The 20,324-nt window shown below is 50.0% G+C and overlaps 1 protein-coding gene across 4 annotated transcripts in view; it reads right to left on the minus strand.

Annotated features, from left to right (window-relative positions):
• LOC106856259 (S-adenosyl-L-methionine-dependent tRNA 4-demethylwyosine synthase TYW1) overlaps positions 1-20,324 on the minus strand; it is a 95,126-nt gene that overhangs the window by 62,131 nt on the left and 12,671 nt on the right. For all 4 annotated transcript variants that reach the window (XM_088176996.1, XM_088176999.1, XM_088176997.1 and 1 more), the window contains exons 8-9: positions 15,796-15,901; positions 2,022-2,074 (exon numbers count right to left, since the gene is read on the minus strand). In XM_088176996.1, coding sequence (XP_088033122.1) covers positions 2,022-2,074; positions 15,796-15,901 — 159 coding nt within the window. The remainder of the gene's footprint in view (positions 1-2,021; positions 2,075-15,795; positions 15,902-20,324) is intronic.

Raw genomic sequence — 20,324 nt, forward strand, 5'->3', positions numbered from 1 at the left:
AGACTTCAGGAGATTCACAAATTCAGGAGAGCAACTTATATTTGGCTTTTCCTAAGGCAAGCAAACAGACTCTTCCTAAAATATACAGGGTTTCTTTTTTTTTTCCTGGAATTTGACAGAACCCAATCTTTTCCATCTGAGATACCTCTATGAAACACTGGTCCTGCTCCTGCCTTCCTCTTTCCACAATAGCTCCTGAAGACTCTCACACACTGGTGTGAACCTGAGGCAAAACCACTGCCTGGAACCAATTTCAGCTCAATTTATTAGAAGACTTTACATTCAATTCCTGCTTAAGCTAAAAATAGTGTGGGCCCATCTAAGCACACAGAGCTGCTATTTATTTTGTGAAATGGCTTTACAGTGCTGTATTAAGGTCTGAGTCTTTCATGAAAATAAATTCTCTGGCTTTCTCAGTCACAAAAGTAAAGTTTGGCAAGCTTTTCTTTAAATGTTTTGTGATCATGTCTGCCACTAAAAATGATAAAAGAGAGAAATGGGTGTAAGAGTGACCAGCAGAGCAGCAATGGGATCAGTGCATCCCACAGCATTCCTGACAGCCCAGGGTGAGCTCTCTATGCTGCTCAGGAGAACAAGACTCTTGATGAAACAGTTCATTGGCACCAGGCACTGCCATGAAAACTCTCTGCAGCCCACCCCGGGATGGCATCCTAAGGGCTCTTTCAAAAATAAACAAAGTTAAGCATGCAGCAAAGGAGAGCTCAGACAGCAAGGACTGATCACTGCCACAACACAGCAATCACAGATGTGCTGGCATCTTAACAAGGTGCTGATTCCAGAGGGTCCCATCCAGGGATGCTCAAGGGTGCAGGATGTTGCAACTTGGTGGGTGAAAGGTCTGGAGCCCCAGGAGAGGCTGAGGGAGCTGGGAAGGGGCTCAGCCTGGAGAAAAGGAGGCTCAGGGGGGCCCTTGTGGCTCTGCACAACTCCCTGACAGGAGGGGACAGCCGGGGGGGTCGGGCTGTGCTCCAGGGAACAGGGACAGGAGGAGAGGGAACGGCCTCAGGCTGGGCCAGGGGAGGTCAGGGTGGATATTGAGGAAAATTCCTTCACTGAAGGGATGGTCAGCTCCTGGCACATCCAGGGCAGGGGTGGAGTCCCCATCCCTGGAGGGGTTTAACAGCTCTGTGCATGTGGCATCTGGGGACATGGGGCAGTGGTGGCCTTGGCAGTGCTGGGGGAATGTTTGGACTCGATGATCTCAGAGAGCTTTTCCATCCTTAACGATTCTCTGATCAATGTTGCTCCCCAAATGTACATTAGAGACTTGTGAGCTCCAGAGGGACCTGCCAAGGACAGCTGAAATCTGAAGGGGCTGCAGTTTGTTCTCCACAGCTCTGTGCCCCTGCTGGGAATGTTTTTAAGTCTGGAAACTGCTTGAAAAGCTATTGAGTGCCAGCTCCTCCAAGAGCCAAGTGCAGGGCTGAGAGGAGGCTGTGTCACACAGGAGTGATCATACCCACAGGTATTGTACACAGCAACATCCACACACACCCCACAGAGCAGGGAAATCATTAACAACAATGAAATCATTAACAACACCTCCCCGTGGAAACCTGATCTGGTAAATGCTGAGAACCAGAGAAGCCCTGACTGTCACAACCCAGCCCCAGGAACCCAGAGGGTTCAAACAGCCTCATGTGCCTGCTCAGGTGTGGCAATGGCTGAGTCATCCCTGTTCCACAACCTCACACCAGGGATACAACCTTCCCACTTTTCCCTCACGTGGATTTCAGTAGGCAGAAGATGTTTTAGCAGACAGCAGAACAACAGGGAAAACCAGAAAAGAATGTTCCCAGCTCTGTGCTCAACTGCATTCTCACTCTTTGCAGAGGGATTTTAACAGCTGGAGATGGAAGGTTATAGCTTTAAAGATAGAATTTGGGTTTGTGCAAATAATAGCACAGTTTTAAACGATATTTCACCAGGAAATTGGAATACTTGAGCAAGTCTCTAGTTTTGTTTTCATTTATGAAATGAGAAAAGGAAACAGAGCATACCTTTGTCCATCGGCAGAGCTTCACCCCAGAATGGCTCCCAATGAGTTTATAACCTGAAAACAAAGCACAATTCATCGAACAATTGGCTTTAGCCTGAAAGAATTGATACACAAAATACACCAAGTGGCACCCAGAGTGACTGACACCATGGACTCAATGCTGCTCTTCCCCACTGGCCCCAAGGTGACAGCACCAGCAATGGCAATGCCACCCCAGAGACCTCAGCCAACTGGAAATGGTTTCTTTTCGTGGGACATGTATTGATATTGCTGAGTCTGGTTTGAATCAGGGTGCCCAGGGATTCCTGCATGGACAGAATGGCACAGCCTGTCTAACCCAGGCTGTGGGACAGCTCACAGTGCCAAGGAGCAGGACAGGAACCAGGAGCACCTCCCTGGCCCCAGGCCATGACCCCAGAACAGCCAGAACCCAGGATCCCTGTCCCAGTCTGCAGGACAGGAGCTGATTCCCAGTGCAGCTGGGAGGGCACAGGAGGGGAACACAACCAGGGCTCAGCCTGAACCCCACCTGAGCTTCAGCAGTTCCACCCCACTGGCTCTGGGGCAGCCACGGAAAAGGAGCTGCTCCGCCACACCCAAAGGAAAGCTGAGCTTAGATCAGCTCCTCATTCCCCAGCCAAGATCAACACAATTCCATTCCAATGGGTCCAGGAGGATTAATTGCACAATGTTCGTTAAGCACTAAGTGCTATTATTACCCAAACTGCTCGAGTGGGGTTATATTCCTCTTTGAGAAAAGTGCTTAGAGGCCAACACGTCTGAAGGATTAAAAGTCCCTTCCAAATCAGCATAAAAATAAGAGGGATTTGAGATGCCTCACTGTGTCCCTCACAGTGGTTCATACGTCACCTGCCTGGCTGTCCCCAAGCTCAGCACCTCTCAGCTGCCTATAGCACCTTCCTGCTGCTCTTAACACTTTCAAGGAAAGGAAAAAGATCAGATTTTAGCTATCAAGTCTTCTTCCTGCCAACCAGCACAAACTTAACCGGGAAAAAGCCTTCAGCTCAGCAAACTGGCCTTCAGCTCCTCCACAGAGCAGCAGCACGAGTGCCCTGCACTGCTTGTCTGTCCCTGAGCAGCTCTGGCTTTGCAAGAGGAACTGCATCCCAAAGTCCCTCACACCTGCAAGGACACAGAGCCAGCCAGGAATGACAGGAGCAGAAGATGCCACACCAGCTGCAGCAGGTAGAAATGAAACTGTGCACACAGACAGGGCTAACAGGAAAACAAACAATGCTCTGCTCCTGCCATTCAAACCCAGCAGGGACTGCCCAGGCTCCTCTGCCCACTCCACCTGATGGTGTTTGATCCATCTCCTCACACTGGAATAAACGGGCAGAGTGACTGCTGCTGTAAGAAGGCTGGAGAGGGACTGGGGACAAGGGATGGAGGGACAGGACACAGGGAATGGCTCCCACAGCCCGAGGGCAGGGATGGATGGGATATTGGGCAGGAATCGTTCCTGTGAGGGTGGGCAGGCCCTGGCACAGGGTGCCCAGAGCAGCTGTGGCTGCCCCTGGATCCCTGGCAGTGCCCAAGGCCAGGTTGGACATTGGGGCTTGGAGCGGCCTGGGACAGTGGAAGGTGTCCCTGCCCTGTCCCTGTAAGGTCCCTTCCAGCCCAAACCGTTCTGGGATTCTGTGACAGCCCTTCTAAGACAGTCCCCAAAGCCAGGGCAGTCTTGGGGGACACCTTTACCTCAGACTGGCTGAGACCCAGAAGATGCTGGTGCAGGTTCCAGGGGCACAGCCACACACACACAGCTCCACGTGGCTGGAACCCAACACCTCCCTGCCCTGGCTCTGTCCTGCCTCTTTCTGCAGCTTTTCTCTGCAAACAGCTTGTCCAGCAAGGTCCAATCTCAGCTGAAACCTCCCTGCTCTGCTAAACTGTGTGTCCTTACAGGATTTGTTGATGAGCTGAAAAGGTGCTGCATTCCTCCTCCCTCTAATACAGCTGTCCAAGGCACACTCTGCTGCTGTCACCCAGCACAGCCCAAGCCTTTTTTTTTCCCATTTCTCCAAACCCAGCACCAGCAGTCATATGAGATTATGCTCTCACAGATCACTTGTCAGTAACAGCAACATGGTTGCTTTCAAATGGGTTTTGCAGAAAAATTACATTGGAAATAGGACATGCCCACCCAGATCTGCTACTGAGCTGTTTGAGGGAAGAGAAGAAGCAGCTGAACTGAGCAAGGTGCCAAGCTCGAGCTCCAGCATTTTCTCTTAAGTTCCTTAAATCAACTTCCACCGTGTGGAGCACCCACAGCTTCCTTTACAGGCCAAGAAAATTCTACATGTTCAACATCAAAACTGCCTTACAAACACCAGTCAGCTTTGGGAATGAGAGGGGGGTTATTCATCTCTGGCACTGCCAGGAGTGGTGACACCACCAGCTGTGGTGACAGGAGGGAGCAGCAGAGATGTGCAGAACTCCTAAACCCACAGAACTGGGGTCCTGCACCGTGTGGGGAACCAGGAGACGGTATGGTCACCCAGCACTGGGTGCTGGCCAATGCAAGCTTCTGACACTTGGGAATGAGAAAAATACCAGAGGCCAAGGCTGGACAATTGTTCCACCCCTGCTGCAGGTGAGCAGAGACCCTACAACCCTGCAAAGCTTTTCCTCAGCACTGCCTGCACTCTGGGAAGGAGGCAGCAGAGCAGTCTAGGAGAAAGGATAAAAGGTTAAGTAAGAAACTGGGAGTGTGTCCCAGAATCACAGAACTGTTCTGGTGGGAAACTCCTCTGAGATCATGGAGCCCAACCATTCCCCAGCACTGAACCTTGTCCCCAAGTGCCACATGCACAGGGCTGTTAAACCCCTCCAGGGATGGGGACTGCCCTGGGCAGCTGTGCCAGGACTGGACAATCTTTCAGTGAGAGATTTCCCCAATATCGACCCTGACCTCCCCTGGCCCAGCCTGAGGCCGTTCCCTCTCCTCCTGTCCCTGTTCCCTGGAGCACAGCCCGACCCCCCCGGCTGTCCCCTCCTGTCAGGGAGTTGTGCAGAGCCACAAGGGCCCCCCTGAGCCTCCTTTTCTCCAGGCTGAGCCCCTTCCCAGCTCCCTCAGCCTCTCCTGGGGCTCCAGACCCTTCCCAGCTCTGTTCCCTTCCCTGGACACTCTCCAGCCCCTCAGGGTCTGTCCTGTCCTGAGGGGCCCGGGACTGACTCCGGATTGGAGGTGTCTCAGCAGTGCCAGCACAGGGGACAGTCCCTGCACTGATCGACCACGGGATTCTGGTACCCAAAGGCTCCCTTCTGGAAGCTCTTCCATCAGCCTTACCACAACATCCCTGTGGCTCTGCCAAGGCCAACAGTGCTTGAATCCAATCCTCCTGATGGCCCCAAGTCTGGAGCTGTGGGTGCCAGGGCTCCCTGTGAACACATTCCCCCCTTGCTCAGAAGGGCTGTGACTCGTGACCAATAACTCTAAGTGGATATTTGGATACAGCACCTTTCAAACAATCCAGTGTTTGATGGACCTGCTGCTCCCCACCCTTGTGTACCTTCAGACACAAAAGCTGAACAAACCTATCTGTTTATTATTTCCACAGTCTAATATGCAAAGGATTCCTGCAGTTATAAGCAGGCTCACAGTAATCAGCTAAGCTCCCAACTAAAGGACAAGAACATCTCATCTGAAGGCTGGGTATGAGTTGATCCTGCTCTAGATGATAAATTTTAGATGACCTAGAGGCTTGCCAAACTTCACTGAAATTAAGTGTCACTTTTATAGACATGAATTAAGCTTTTAAACAACCTTTGGGGTGAAATGAGTGTTATCAGGCACTAACACCAGGCTGAGGAACATGTGGTGATTGCTCACCCTGACAGGCCAACTGCAGTTTAATAGAGCACAGAGGGACGTGGAGCTGAAGAGATGGCCAAAGTCACAGCTCCTGATTGCTCCAGAGGCTGGGGCAGGACTGTGCTCAGCTCTTTGGAACCATATTGCAGCAGTTCCACTCCATCCTGGAAATCTAAGTTTAACAGTCCTTTCTCTGAAACTCAAAGAACTCATTGAGGGACCCAGCTGAGCTCTCAGCACTGAGCCAGGACACTGCTGTCTGTATTCCCAAGGCACATTCCAGCATCCAGGTGCACTGGATGTGGTTTGCCAGACACACATACAGTCTTTCCAATCTCCTGGACATGGATGAATTATGTCCATAACTGAGCAATTCTGTTATTTCTGAGAGCAGAGCAGATCAGCTAATTTCTACAAGCACAAATGTCCCTACCAGGAGCTGTGTCCCTCCACCTGCACTCTCTGAACAACCCTAACAGCCGTGCTGAGCAGCCTTCAGGGACTGCACACTACCCCCAGGTGGCAAAATGTCCACAACAAAACCCACAGACACTGAATCCCTGAGGTTAGAAAAAACCTCCAAGGTCACTAAGCCCAAGCTGTGCCCGATGCCCACCTTGTCCCCAGCCCAGAGCACTGAGTGCCACATCCAGCCCTTAACTGGGCACCTCCAGGGATGAGCACTCCAAACCTCCCTGGGCAGCCCCTGCCAATCCTCAATAATGCTTCCCATGGGGAAATTCCTGTTGGTGTCCACCCTGACCTCCCCTGGCCCAGCCTGAGGCCGTTCCCTCTCCTCCTGTCCCTGTTCCCTGGAGCACAGCCCGACCCCCCCGGCTGTCCCCTCCTGTCAGGGAGTTGTGCAGAGCCACAAGGCCCCCCTGAGCCTCCTTTTCTCCAGGCTGAGCCCCTTTCCAGCTCCCTCAGCCTCTCCTGGGGCTCCAGACCCTTCCCAGCTCTGTTCCCTTCCCTGAACACTCTCCAGCCCCTCAGGGTCTGTCCTGTCCTGAGGGGCCCAGGACTGACCCCAGGACTGGAGGTGCCCTAGCAGTGCCAGCACAGGGGACAGTCCCTACCTGGTTGAAACCTCCCAGTTCTCATCTCTGCACCACCCAAAGTTTGCTTTGACCCAAAATTCCAAAGCAAAAGATTCAATACCGAAAGAAAGAAGGAGATCTGTGGTTGAAAAAGCTCCAAAAACCACAAGGAAAAGACCGAGCCATCCTTCTCCAGGAATGCAGGCACCGGGAGCTGGGGAAAGCCACCCCAATCCCCGTGCCTCCCAAATTCTGCTGCCTGTCAGAGAGCTGCCCTGAGAGGAGCAAAGTACAGCTGACACCTCTGCCTGGGGCTATCCAGCACTCTCCTGCAATAAAATCACTGCTTTGAGGCAGGGATTATCTTCTAGAGATGCAACTCAGGGCAGTCCAACACTAACAGAAGGTTTAGAGGGAAAAAAATGCCAATTTCCTGCAGCTCTGGAGAGTGCAGTTTAACAGGGCCAGAGCTGAAGGTCAGTGACACAGCAGGATCCATCCCCACCACCTGGAAAGACCATTTTCCTCATTGAAATACAACTGCTGTGTCTGAGTCACCACCCAAAAGACAAAGAATACTTGAAAATTAATAATAACAGTAATAATGATAACAACAACAATAACAAGAAATGCACCTGGTGAGGCACCTATTCAGATAATATCAGCATTTTATACAAATCTAGAAAGAAGGGGATTCTGGGAAGTGGAACTTTTCAGATTGCCCAAGCATGACAAGAGACACCTCCAGGTTTATTCCTAGAACTGCTCAACCTTAAAGAAATTCTTACCAGGTCCACCAAGACCTATTTTAGATTGTCTCTTTGATAAAAGACTCTTAAAAAGTACAAAATTATTTGGGAAGGATTTCTCCCATGAGCTGAAAGCAGGAGTGGGACAGAAGCAGGGATTGCAGGACTGTCCCTATGAGCATAAACCCTGTCCCAAAGGGATGGGAGGTTTGGCCTCAGCTGCCTCAGATCCCTCCCATTGTACACAACACAACATCCTGAACACTTTTAAGACACAGTAAAAGCCTCCTGGGGGCAGTGAAAGGGATTCAGCTGCTGCACAGGCAACCCAGAGCCAACCCAGAGCCAGGAAAATGAGACAGGCAAAGTTCAGGGCTGGGAATGCCAGGAGCTACCACAAATCCCAGCCTCCACAGTTGATCATAAGAGACCTCAAGGATTCTCAAAGCCTGGCTTTTCCTTTTGGCCCAGATGTCTCTTTTAATCCAAAAGCACCTTGCCCTCTAAAGCACAGGAATATAAAACTTGCCATAGCCAAAGGCATAATTTCCTGTCAAATGATGCCTTTGCCAGAAACAGCCTTGAAGATCACTGAGACGCTCACCTGTATCAACACCAGAGAAATGCAGCAGAGCCTTCTGTATCTGCCCCCTTTGCCCAAAAGCATCACCAAGTCAGAGCACTCCCAAAAGGGGATCATGGACTGATTTGGGTTGGAAGTGACTTCAAAGATCAACCAATCCCACTGGTGATTCAGCCATTCCCATGGGGAATGGCTCCCTACTGCAAGAGGGCAGGGCTGGATGGGATATTGGGCAGGAATTGTTCCTGTGAGGGTGGGCAGGCCCTGGCACAGGGTGCCCAGAGCAGCTGTGGCTGCCCCTGGATCCCTGGCAGTGCCCAAGGCCAGGCTGGGCAGGGCTTGGAGCAGCCTGGGACAGTGGAAGGTGTCCCTGCCATGGCAGGGGTGGGATGAGATGAGCTTTAAGGTCTTTTCCAACCAAAACCAGTCTGGGATTCTGCAATTCTTTATTCACAGAAAAACTCAAGAAATCTGCAAACACTTGGCATTTTTAAGAGCTGTACCTCAGGGTTGGCTTTGGCTGAAGTCTGGAATGGGAGGTTCCACCTGCACAAGTATCCTCCTAAACCACCCAGAACAAACCCAAAAGGTAACAGATAGAACTGCTGACTGCTATGAGCTGCATCTCTTTTCTGTCCTGTTTTCCTGAGACACTTCAGTCATTCAGGGCACATTCCCTTCTCCACATTTCCATCTGTCTGAACTGTCCCCTTGTGTAGGGCAAGTGTCACATTATGAAGAAAGGACAGCAAATTTTATCCTTGCCTGAACATATCCTGTACTTTGTTCCAGCTTAGACTTAATTTCAAAGCCCAATACTCTCCAAAGCCCTGCCAAAACCTAAAACAAACCACAAAAAGGATGCACTTCAAATATAAATGTGTTTATTTTTATTTTGCTCTGTTATACATGGGGTTATTCTACCAGCTCTAGTAACACATGAGAGAAGAATCAGCCCCCCAAACATGATTTTCCCATCTCCTCTGCTCCTGCTCAGGTGGTACAGCTGTGCCAGCACATCAGAATTGCAGTCAGCTCTCCACCAGCTCCTGGCAGCTCTCACACAGTGGGGCTTAAGCACTTTCTGCTGCTTGGACTCCTTCCTATTACCTGCATGTTTGCTTTTTATTTACAGACATTTCCTAAGGAATTAATCAAGTCTTCTCTGTGCCTGGGTTTGGTCACTGCATTTATTCTGCTCACCACGAGTAATTTGTCAGTTAGCAAAGTAATTTTTAATCTGCCCACGGTCAGTATTTGATTTCTGTGGCACATGCTGGGGACTGCACCAGTGTCACCAATCCGAGCCAGCTGTGGGCTGCTAGTGCCACCTGGAGTTAAACAGCTCCTGCCAAAGCCTGGAGCACAGAGCCTGCAAAGCACCCAGCCAGCTATGCCAGGTCTGTACCATGGCCTGGGATCCCATTTTCCACATGCTGGACACTCCAAAGGCTCAGCACAGAGAGCCAGGCTGAGCTGGGCAGAAGAGCTGTAGGCACTGGGAACCTCAGACCAAAAAGGGTCAGCAAAAGCCACCAAAGCTTTTAAAAACCTCAACTCCAGGTTGGTGAGCACTTGAAAAGGCCAGTCTTTGGTACTTTCCTGAAATTAGCCTCTTGCCTGCCCTTCCCTGCTAAAAGCCACAGGCTTTAGCTGCAGCACAAAGTCAGAGCACAACAGTTTAAATAGCTGCTGAAGAGACTATTTCAGATAAGAGCTGTCTCTTAATGCACCACTTGTCTTTGGAGACAAGTAAAATAGAGGTATTCTGGGCACCCTGGGACTAAATTGTAGTCTTCCTTAAACAGTAAGGACAGAACCAACTGGACTGCAGCAAAACTGTCCATATGGGACAGAATAATTTATCCAATGTCAGCAGGGTCAGCCTTTGTCATCATTAACCCATTCCCACAGCGCTGCCAGGGAGGGAGGGCAGGGATTTGTTTGGTCCTGTTAGAGCAGGAGAGAGCAAGGCAAAGAGCATGGCAGAAACACAGTGTGAGCAGCTTCAGAAACCCTGGAATTGTGGAATGGTCTGTCCTGAAGGGACATAAAGCCCATCCAGTGTCACCCCTGCCATGGGCAGGGACACCTTCCACTATCCCAGGGTGCCCCAAGCCCCATTCAGCCAGGCCTTGGACACTTCCAGGAATCCAGGGGCCTCCCCACCGCCCCAGGGAACAATTCCTTCCCAATATCCCATCTCACTCTGCCCTCTGGCAGTAGGGAGCCATTCCCCATTGAAGCCTCCTCAGCAAACACTGAGCTCTCAGGGCTTTGGGCTCACTGCTCCTGTCCCATTCCTGCTCCGCTGAGGGAAGGGCATCAGAGCCGACCTGAGGCTGCTCAACAACCCCTGTGACATGACAGGGCTGATGGAGGTGGCTGGCAGAGAGACACATCATGTCTGAGCTCCAAATAGCTCAGGCAGGCAGTGAACAATCCCTCTCCCAGCTGCCAGCATCCAGCAGGATGTGGTTGGCTTCAGTCAGACCATCAGCATCAATAAAACATTTGGCAAATCCAGAAGCAGCTCTGACTAATGATGGCACCAGCCCCAGCAGAGCACAAAGTCATGGTCAGTCCCTGAGTCATGAACAGCCTGACTGGAAGGGACCACAGGGATCACCAGCCCAGCCCCTGGCCCTGCACAGACACCCCAGCAATCCCACCCTGGGCATCCCTGGCAGCTCCTGCAGCTCTGGCAGCCTCGGGGCCGTGTCCATTCCCTGGGGAGCCTGGGCAGTGCCAGCACCCTCTGGGGGAAGAACTTTTCCCTGAGCTCCACCTTCTGACACACAGAAGGGTGTTTTGGTTTTTTGTCTGTTTTACAGAAAAAGAAAACTCCACTGTTTTTTTCTACTTTCATCTTTCCTATTGAAACAGCAGCTTGAGACTCCCTCTAAAGCTCACCAAGGATTTAAATGCACTTCCTGAAAAATCAGGAACACTGGAAAGGCTCACGAGTCCTTCACGCTATACTAAATGGTCCTGGCACCCAGGCCATGCAAAAGCAACTTTCAGCCCAGAAGGGATCAAAAATTTACAAGCAACCCTAAAAAGCAAATGTGAAATTGAGCTGTTGTGATAGGTTGACTTAGGAAGAAGAAACTCAGAAGAGATTCTTCCTAAGGGAATTTCCTCTGTGGGGGTTGGGATACCTGCAACAGCCAATTAGAGAAAGTTAGTTCGCTCCGTGAACACACATTTTGAAGGAGGTAATCCGGAACTGACCCTCTTGGTCTTCCGGTGGCTGAGCAGGTAACATCAACCCGAGCTTCCCCCTCCCCCATGCGGGGGGGGGGGAGGCTCGGGAGGCCGCTTGGGCCCCGTTTGCCAACGAGGGAGACCCGATGGCCGGGGGGAGAAAAAGTTGTGTGCTAAGACCTTCACGGCTTCCTCCTCCACGGGCCTGCGGCTCTGGCGTGGGGGGAGGCCGTCTCTTGCTGCTGCCGGACGGGCCGGGCCTGCCCGGGTGGCCATGAGCAGTGTGGGGCTGCAGCCCAGCCCCAGAAAGGCTGATTGACACCTCAGCTGCCCCCCCAGCACGGCCTGAGCCTGGCCCAACTCTTGTAGTTGTGTTAAACTTTAACTCTTTAGTGCTCAGATAAGATTTGCAAAGCCTCCAGCCTTGCCTTTGAATATGAAAGGGAATAAGAAGATTTCTGAAGTCAGTGATGTAAGAGCTAAGTTTTTAAGATGGAAGGAGAATGAGAAGATGCTGAAATGGCTGAAAATCTTTTTGTGAAATTGTAGGAATGAACTGATGTACTGAATATTCCTATAAACCATGGAAAGAGACATGGGGGGATGGAAATGTTCCATTTAATAGATGATTTGACTAAAGAGCACCTGTGTTGAGAATTTCTGTCCTGAGAAAAGAAGGGGATTTTGGTTTTCTAAAGATAAAGCCTGAGCAGAGAAAAAGGAGACAGAGAGAATCTTTGCGGTTGAACATTTCATTCTTAAAAGTAATACCCCATGAGACAGACATGGCCCACATCTACAGCTTTGGGACGGCTGTAGAGTTGGGAGGAGGGTCACGGTTGCAGGTTCCTGGGCGGATGCAAATCGTGAAAGATAAAACCACAAGAGAACTTGTTTTTTTCCTCCTTGTGAGAAAAATCCCTACAACTTCAACAAGAAGAAGCTTCTCTCTCCAGAAGTGAACTGAAAAAGACTAAATTGGGCACTGACCGAAGTATTTGTTATATGTTTGTTTTGTAGTTATGAAGATTGGGAAAGGGAGGGAAGGAGTGATCTAAAAAATCTTATTCTGAAATTTTTTTTTCCTTCTCCTTTTGTTTGTGTAGTTAATAAATTTTCTTTTATACTCTCTCAAGTTTTAGGCCTGCCTTGCTCTTTTGCTCCTGGTTCTGTCTCACAACAAGAAAAATAAGTTTATTCAAATTGGCAACTCAAACTCTAGACATTAATTTGGTGCGTTGGCCGGGAAAGTCAAAATTAAACCAAGACAGCTGTATTCGCTAAACACCAAGGAAATGCAAACATGGAAAGTTTGTTTCTATTTTCAGTTAATTTCATTTCTTTCAGGCTACCTGAACATACAGGATGACTGGAGCACTACCAGGAGCACTGCAAACCCAACACACAACCACTGCCAGCCTGTCCCCCCTGCACGGGGCACTCACCAAAGTCTCAGTGCTGTGCTGCTGTTTCAGGCAGGGCTGGGCACCGATAGAAATTGAATTGGAATTGTGTTGTCTCTGGCTGGGACTTTCAAAAGCAGCTCTTGCTGAGTACCTGTTATCAAGGTATCCGCAAGCAGGCAGCTCCAAGGGCTAAAATAAAAGCCTTTGCTTAAGCACTGTTGCCTTTACCTCCAAGAAGGTAAATTGCTTTGAAGGTGAATCCACAGTGAGCACTACCACGGTCTGAGGAGATGCTGCACCAAGGAAAACCTGTTATGTAACTGCAGAATCAAAGAACAGCTCTCCCTGAACCACTAATACTCATTTTCCTTCTCTTGGGCTAATTATGCCCTCAGGGATACTCTTGAAAAGACACTGAGCCTACACCCAAAGACAGCAGTTGGTGCAAAATAAATGAGAATCTTTTGACTACACTGCACTTGTTATTTTAGGGGGAATGATGCTGAGGGAAGAAGGGAATTGTTTTAGTTTTATAGTCACAAAAGCCTTCCTGGTGCGTTATTTACAGGAAAATGTTATATGACATAAAAAAAAAACAACACAGCTTCTCTTTTTCACAGCTGAGTGACCACTGAAGAATTTGGTGAGCAGCTGAGAGGGAGAGCTGGGAGAGGCAGCTGGGCTGTAAGGACTCAACAGTTTAGAGCCTTGGAAAGTGCAGATTTATGTGAGCAGATCCTACCAGTGGCTCCAAAACCGGCACTACCGTGAGAACTGCATGAAGGGAGAAATGTGGACCCACTTATCCAGATAAGAAATTCCTGTCCCTGGAGTGTCACATGGACATCAGAGCTCTCTGGGGAGCCTTCTTTGAGTCAAAAGAATTATGGTAGGAAGGTGACCTTCCCTCCAGCACTGCTTTGTTTTCCAAATGGCCACTTTGTACAAAAGCAAGGTTGGTTCCATTCACACCCAAACCCAAACCAGCAAGGACTGGTGAGACTGAGCCTAGAGGAAATGCTGCAACCACCACACAGAGCACAGGGCCAGCACAGAGCACTGCCCCCATCCCCTGCCTTCTTTAGTAGTAACTAAATAAATGAATAAATAAAAACAAAAGGCTGCCACCTTAAACACAAAACAAAGTAAAATATCAATAAAATACAGTCAAATACATGACAAACTAAACCAAAGCAACTGCCACCACACCACAGCCTTCAGGACTGAGGCTGAAAAGATGGATTAGTCCAAGGCCTGCACGGATCCCAGCCAGCAGCAGCTCCCTGAGGGCCATCAGGAGCAGGCAAAGTCTCTGCCACTACTTGCTGAGCCCTTGGGTCTTGGGTCTTTCCTCACACTTTCCTTTCCTTTCCACACAGTTTGGCTCTTTGCTTCCCAGCTGTGTCAAGGCTGATGCAAACCCAGTGACCAAAGCTGGCAGCCACAGGCTGGGCAGAACACTGCCGAGCTCAGGCCAAAGAGCAGCCAAGGCCTGAGAGCAGAAGGGCTGGGGTGCACAGCTGGACTCACCCACGACACACCACACTCCAGAGCTCAGCTCTCAGTGACACAGGGGAGATCTCAGGAGCTTCAGCAGAGAAGCCCAGGGCACTGGGGGAGTCCCCATCCCTGGAAGTGCTGAATAAACACAAGGATGTGGCACTTGAGCTCATGGTTTACTCCTGAACATAGGGGTGGTGTTGTGTGGGTGGTTGAACTTGATTTTAAAGACGTTTTCCAACCTTAACAATGCCATTGTAACACTGACTTAGCAGCAAACCAAGCACACTCCACCCCAAGAGAGAAAAGAAATCAGACTAAACTGCCTTTAGTCTCCGTGTGAGCAGCAAAAGGAAGCTCCCATCAGCCTCCTCCTGGCTCTGCCACTCCCAGCTGAGGCTCCTGAACTGCAGGGCTCAGTCTGCCTCTCCTCACGTTGGTCTCCTTTGTTTCAAAAAAAGACATTAAATCCACTCCAGCTGGTCCCATTGGAGAGCTGCTGATCTAAACACCTAGTGGATGGTTAAAATTAGTTTGAACTACTTCCTTTTCTGGAAACAGTGTTTCAGCAACAAATCAGAGTTTGAGATAAAAGCAAAGGACTAAGATGCAAAACAGATGCAAAGCTGATCTTTAAATATTCTCTGACAAACCTACGCTGTGGGAGCTGCAGAGTGTGGGACCAGTGGCACCTCTCTCAAGCTGCCCCAGCAGGTACATCAAACCCGGGGAGCCCCAGGCACTGCATGAGGAACCCAGGAGCCAGCAGAATGTCCTGGGGGCGAGAAGGGCCCCTGGGATCCTGGGGACATTGGGAAGAGCATTCCCAGCAAGTCAGGGAGTGATCCTGCCCCTCTGCTCAGCCCACGTGAGGCACCTCTGCTGTGCTGTGCCCAGTTCTGGGCTCCACAGCTCAAGAAAGACCAGGAACTACTGGAGAGGGTCCAGTGGAGGCCACAAGGATGATTTGGGGTCTGAAGCATCTCTCTGATCAGGAGAGATGGTGGGAGCTGGGCCTGGTCAGTCTGGAGAAGGCAAGGCTGAGAGGGATCCCATCAATCCATATAATATTCCCAGGTGGTGTCAGGGGATGGTGCCAGGCTCTGTTCAGTGCTACCAGTGACAGGATGAGGAGCAATGGCCACTAAACCACAACAAATTCCACCTCCACATGGGGAAGAACCGCTTCCCTCAGAGTGGCAGAGTTCTGGAACAGCTGCCCAGGGCAGGCCCAGAGTCTCCCCTATGGCCACATCCCAAAGCCCCTCAGACACATTCCTGTGCCACTTGCTCTGGGGGACCCTGCCTTGGACTGGATGATCTCCCGAGGCCCTTCCAGCCCCAGCCATTCCATGTGTCCTGCCATGAGGGCCCAGGGCAGCCCCTTTGTCACTGCTCTGCCCAAAGCCAGCACCAAGACTCTGAGCTGTGCCCCAGCTGCTCTGGGCAGAGCCTCACCTTGTTTTGTGAGTGCCTCTCTCAGGGCTGGGGTGATCATCTCTCTCCTCTCAGCCTCCTCCTTCCTGCCAGCTCCAGCAGCTCCTTCCTGCAGCTCCTGCTCTCTCTGTTGGAAGACAGGGAATTAATGTCAGCCAGTTAGAGCCAGGCATCACCCCAAACACTGGGGCACAGCCACACACCTGCTGGACCAAACTGAGCCAAGTGCCACACAGCAATTCCTGCTTCCTTGGAACCCTGCATCTCATCCCTCTTCCCATCAGTAATTTAGGACAGCAAACTGGAAAAGGAACACCCCCCCAGCACACCAGATTTGTCCCACTGACACGGCAATAAAATGCCCAAGGATATTTTAACAACCAGGGTGTGAAATCTCATCCAAGAGTGACTCCAGGTTTTAATGCCAAAACGTTTCATGAATGTACAACAACCAAACCAGTGTGTGCCTGGAGTGTCACTTCCTGGGAGAGCTCAGGGAGAAGCCCCAGGAGTTCAGAGAGCAGAGGAGCCCTGAAGCAGCAGCCACCTGCACCACCAAAACTCTGCCACAGCAAAGGCCTGCAGGAAAAGGCTGTTCCTCCTGCCCCACAGCTCCCTCCAGCAGCAGCCCATGGAAGTCTGGCTTCCAGCTGCCTCCACACACAGCTGAGCCCTGGGCAGGACTTTATTATTGGAATAAAGTCATAGGCAGGAGAAGCAAACCCTGGCACGTAACAAGTGGTGAGTCCCCTGCTGTGTGAGTGTCACAGCTGAGACTTTATGGGTATTTATTGTTTCATGTCTGCACAAAGAAGCATCAAAGTGGAAATAATTACTTGGATATTTCATGCAACTTGTAATCTGTCAGTCCTTTATGGCTTTTATTGAAGGAGTTATGGATAAACAACAAACAAAAACCAGCAGAGGACATTTTGTCTTGACAACACTGAGGCTATTTCACATGCAAGCCTCTTTTGTGCCAAAGCCATGGAAAAGTTAATGGAAATGCTTCCAGTTTGAGTCTCCCCACCAACTGCCAGCATCACTAAGGAAACCAGTGCTCCTGACTCACCAAACTGCTCATCACAAACAGGGAGAGGAGTCTGACTGCTCCTGCACATAAACAGACTGGTTCTGTACCTGAGCAACAGCTCAGAAAATAAAAGGTGCCTCCAAAGAAAAATAAATTTAAATATTAAAACCCACACAAAGAGAGGTTCAAGGACAAAACAGAACTCCTAATTAACACTTAGAAGGAAACAGGACAGTAAAACATTTAGGGATAGAGATTATTACTTTCCCTACTTGTTTTGGATAAAACTGTGCTCACAGTTTTAGGGATGTTGTTCAGAAATGTATTTTTGAACAACCAGTACCACAACATGGTCCTTTCTGAAGAAGAAAGCTGTATCCACCTTCTGCTTCCTTCCACCCCGCTGCCTGAGCCTTTAGGCAGGATTTCATTGGTTTCTGTAACACATCAAAACTCCCCTGGAAGCCTACATCTAACAATTAATTGTCATTTAGTGGGTTTTAAAGCTTATTTCTTAAGCCTTGATCTTAATTTATCAGCAAGATTCTTCAACAATAAAATATTAACATTGCTGGGAAAGCTTCATGCATAAGAAAACAAGGAGATAATAGATAGAAACTTCATCTTCTTCGTGTTAAATAAAGACCTTGTCCAGCCACAAGCCATCACTTAACCCAGACCCCAGTCAAGGCCCCACCTTAGCACAGACTGAGGCCTAGGCTACAGGAAGGAGACCCTGCCCATGGCAGGGGAGTGGAACCAGAGGAGTTTTAGGGTCCCTTCCCACCCAAATCACTCCCTAACCCTGTCATTTGGGAGCCCCTCAAAGTCCTGACTAGAATTTAAACGTGGACACCTCCTGGCCTTAGCTCTGCCATCTCAGGCCAGGTCAATCCTCCCAGAGAACTAAATCTCCACTATGGAGCACATCCTAATATTAAAAATGCAGCCATTGATTTAATTGCAAATCAGAGACCCCATCCAAGAGAGCCTCCAAACACAGACCAAGTCCTTCTGCATGGAAAACATTTGCATTTCTACCTCCCCATCACTGCAGCACCTGAGGAAAGCACCTCAATGAACAATATCCAATTCCTTCCTGGCAGGGCAGAAATACAGTTCAATGATCATTTTGCCCCCACAGAGAAGATCACAATTCTCTGTGCCCATACCCTGATGTGAGAGCCTATAAACAAAACCATGCTTTGTTTTTCCCTGCCCTGCAATACCTGACCTGTTCACTTTGGCAGGGAATTGGCTGCACATACTCCTGGTGGGAAATGGAATTCACTGCACAGAGATTTTTACTTATTTGCTTAACAAACTTTTCAGATCTGCTGTTGAGGGTTGGAGAGGAGGGGAAAAAAGTTAACTTTGTGCAGAGCAAACTTCTCCAGTTGTGGTGATTTAGTAGAAAGCCCTGCAGTAAATCCAAAGCAAATCACTGTCTTTCCATAACAAATCAAGCAAGCAGTGACAAGAGCCAGCTTTTCAGGCCCTTGAAATACCTCACTGCCAAAAACTGGTGGTGCAGCTCACCAAAGGAGTGAGCCCAGAGATGAGGAAAACCTCTGGATACACCCCAATTCCTTGGAAGGCTCAGCACAGCTCTGCTGCAGGCTGGAGAAGTTTGGTTCTGAACAAAGGCAGAAGAACCTCAGGTATGAGGGGAAAAGGCAGCTGAGGAGGAAAGGAATCCTCTCCCTTTCTCTCTCAAACAGGCAGCACAACAGGCAGAGGTGGAACCTTCCCAGGGCAAGGAAAACACAACTTCACAACTGACAAAAGTGAGGGCCTCAGCATTCCCTGCCCCAGGACAAATCCCAGTGCCAGTGTTTCAAAGGGCTTCCTCCAAATCTGCCTTCCAAACTCAGCCCCAGCCATCCCCAAAGGTGCCCAGCAGGATGTGCTAGTGCCACTTGTCCTGCTATCTGAAGTGCTCTCTCCAGGCTGTCCAGCTGCCCAACTGCTCCCTGTGCTTCTCACTTCATCCATCAAACACTCTTCAAACTGATCGTGCAGGGGGGAGAAAAATAAAAAAGGCACTGAAACCCCACACAAAGGCTGGGAAAGCCTGGGGAAGAGGAGATTGTGTGGAGACCTCCCAGTGCCTTCCAAGGTCTGGAGGGGATATAGGAAAGCCAGAGAGGGACCTTGCATCAGGAACTGGAGTACCATGACAAGCAATAAAATGTTCAGTCTGACAGAGGGGAAATTAGAGTTAGATATTAAGGAGAAATTATTTCCTGTGAGGGTGGGCAGGCCCTGGCACAGGGTGCCCAGAGCAGTTGTGGCTGCCCCTGGATCCCTGGCAGTGCCCAAGGCCAGGCTGGACATTGGGGCTTGGAGCAGCCTGGGACAGTGGGAGGTGTCCCTGACCATTGAACAAGATGAGCTTTAAGGTCCCTTCAAACCCAAGCCATTCTGTATTCCATTCTATGATTCCCTAATCAATTTAGTACTTTTAGCCTCATGGCTCTTTTTACTGATGTGCCAGGGCAGAGGAAAAAAAGCTCCCCCAAAAGCTTTTACTCTCAGAAAAAAATTCACACCCAATTATGACTCAACTTCTTCCCTGCTTAACCTCCCAGTGGTCAGACAAAGAGAACCCCTGGCCTTGCCATGATTTACAGCCTCATCCATCTATAAGCTCCAGGATCTTTTCCCAAATGAAAAGCACAAGTATTAAGCAAACAGGAACACACAGGGCTAGAGCCAGCACGAACAAAACAGCACTGAGGGAATGCTGGCCAGGCTGTCAGGAAAAGCTGCTGGCAGCAAGAAGGATTAGCAACACTTCCCCAGGAGCTGGGGAATGAACTATTAAAGTTCCTGAATTATATGAAGGAGAGTTAAAGTTCACAGAGCAGAGCTCTGGAAGCAATGCCCCAGGGACAGCAGGACAGCCAGCACTGCTGGCAGCTCCTCCCCCTGCTCAGCCTCTCTGGCAGGGCCACCACTGACAGGAACCACGTGGAGATTTGGGGAGTTGATAGCACACCACGCTGCCCACAGGAATGGCACTCTTTTCCTTACCAAACAACCTTCCTGCAAGGCTGAAACAGATGGGGAAAAGGGGACAGGGAGCCACTCCACAAAGACACCTCTGAACACAAGCACAGGAGCAGAGGGTGCACTGTGGGGACTGTCTTCCTGTAGAACGCAGCTGTGGCTGTCACAATTCAGCTGTGACAGGCAGAGACAGAGCTGCAATTTGCTGAGCCCAGGGATGAACACCCTGTCAATCCTACAGCATCCCAGCCCTCGCTGCTGTCAGTCCCCAGCAGAGCTGTCTCAAGCAGAGCTTGGAGCTCCTGCAGCAGAGAGAACTGAGAACTCAGACTGAGTGAGCTGTGAACCAGTAGACAGCCCAACAGACAGCAAATCTTATTAAAAACAGCTGCCAGAGTCTACATAATCACAGGCTACACAACCACCCCAGCACTGCCCAGTGAAGCACAAAGAGCTGAGAGCAGCACAAGGAGCTGAGATGGGAATGGGGCAATGCAGCACCTGA

The sequence above is a fragment of the Sturnus vulgaris genome, chromosome 21, assembly GCF_052056855.1.
Source record: "Sturnus vulgaris isolate bStuVul1 chromosome 21, bStuVul1.hap1, whole genome shotgun sequence".
Classification (NCBI taxonomy): domain Eukaryota; kingdom Metazoa; phylum Chordata; class Aves; order Passeriformes; family Sturnidae; genus Sturnus; species Sturnus vulgaris.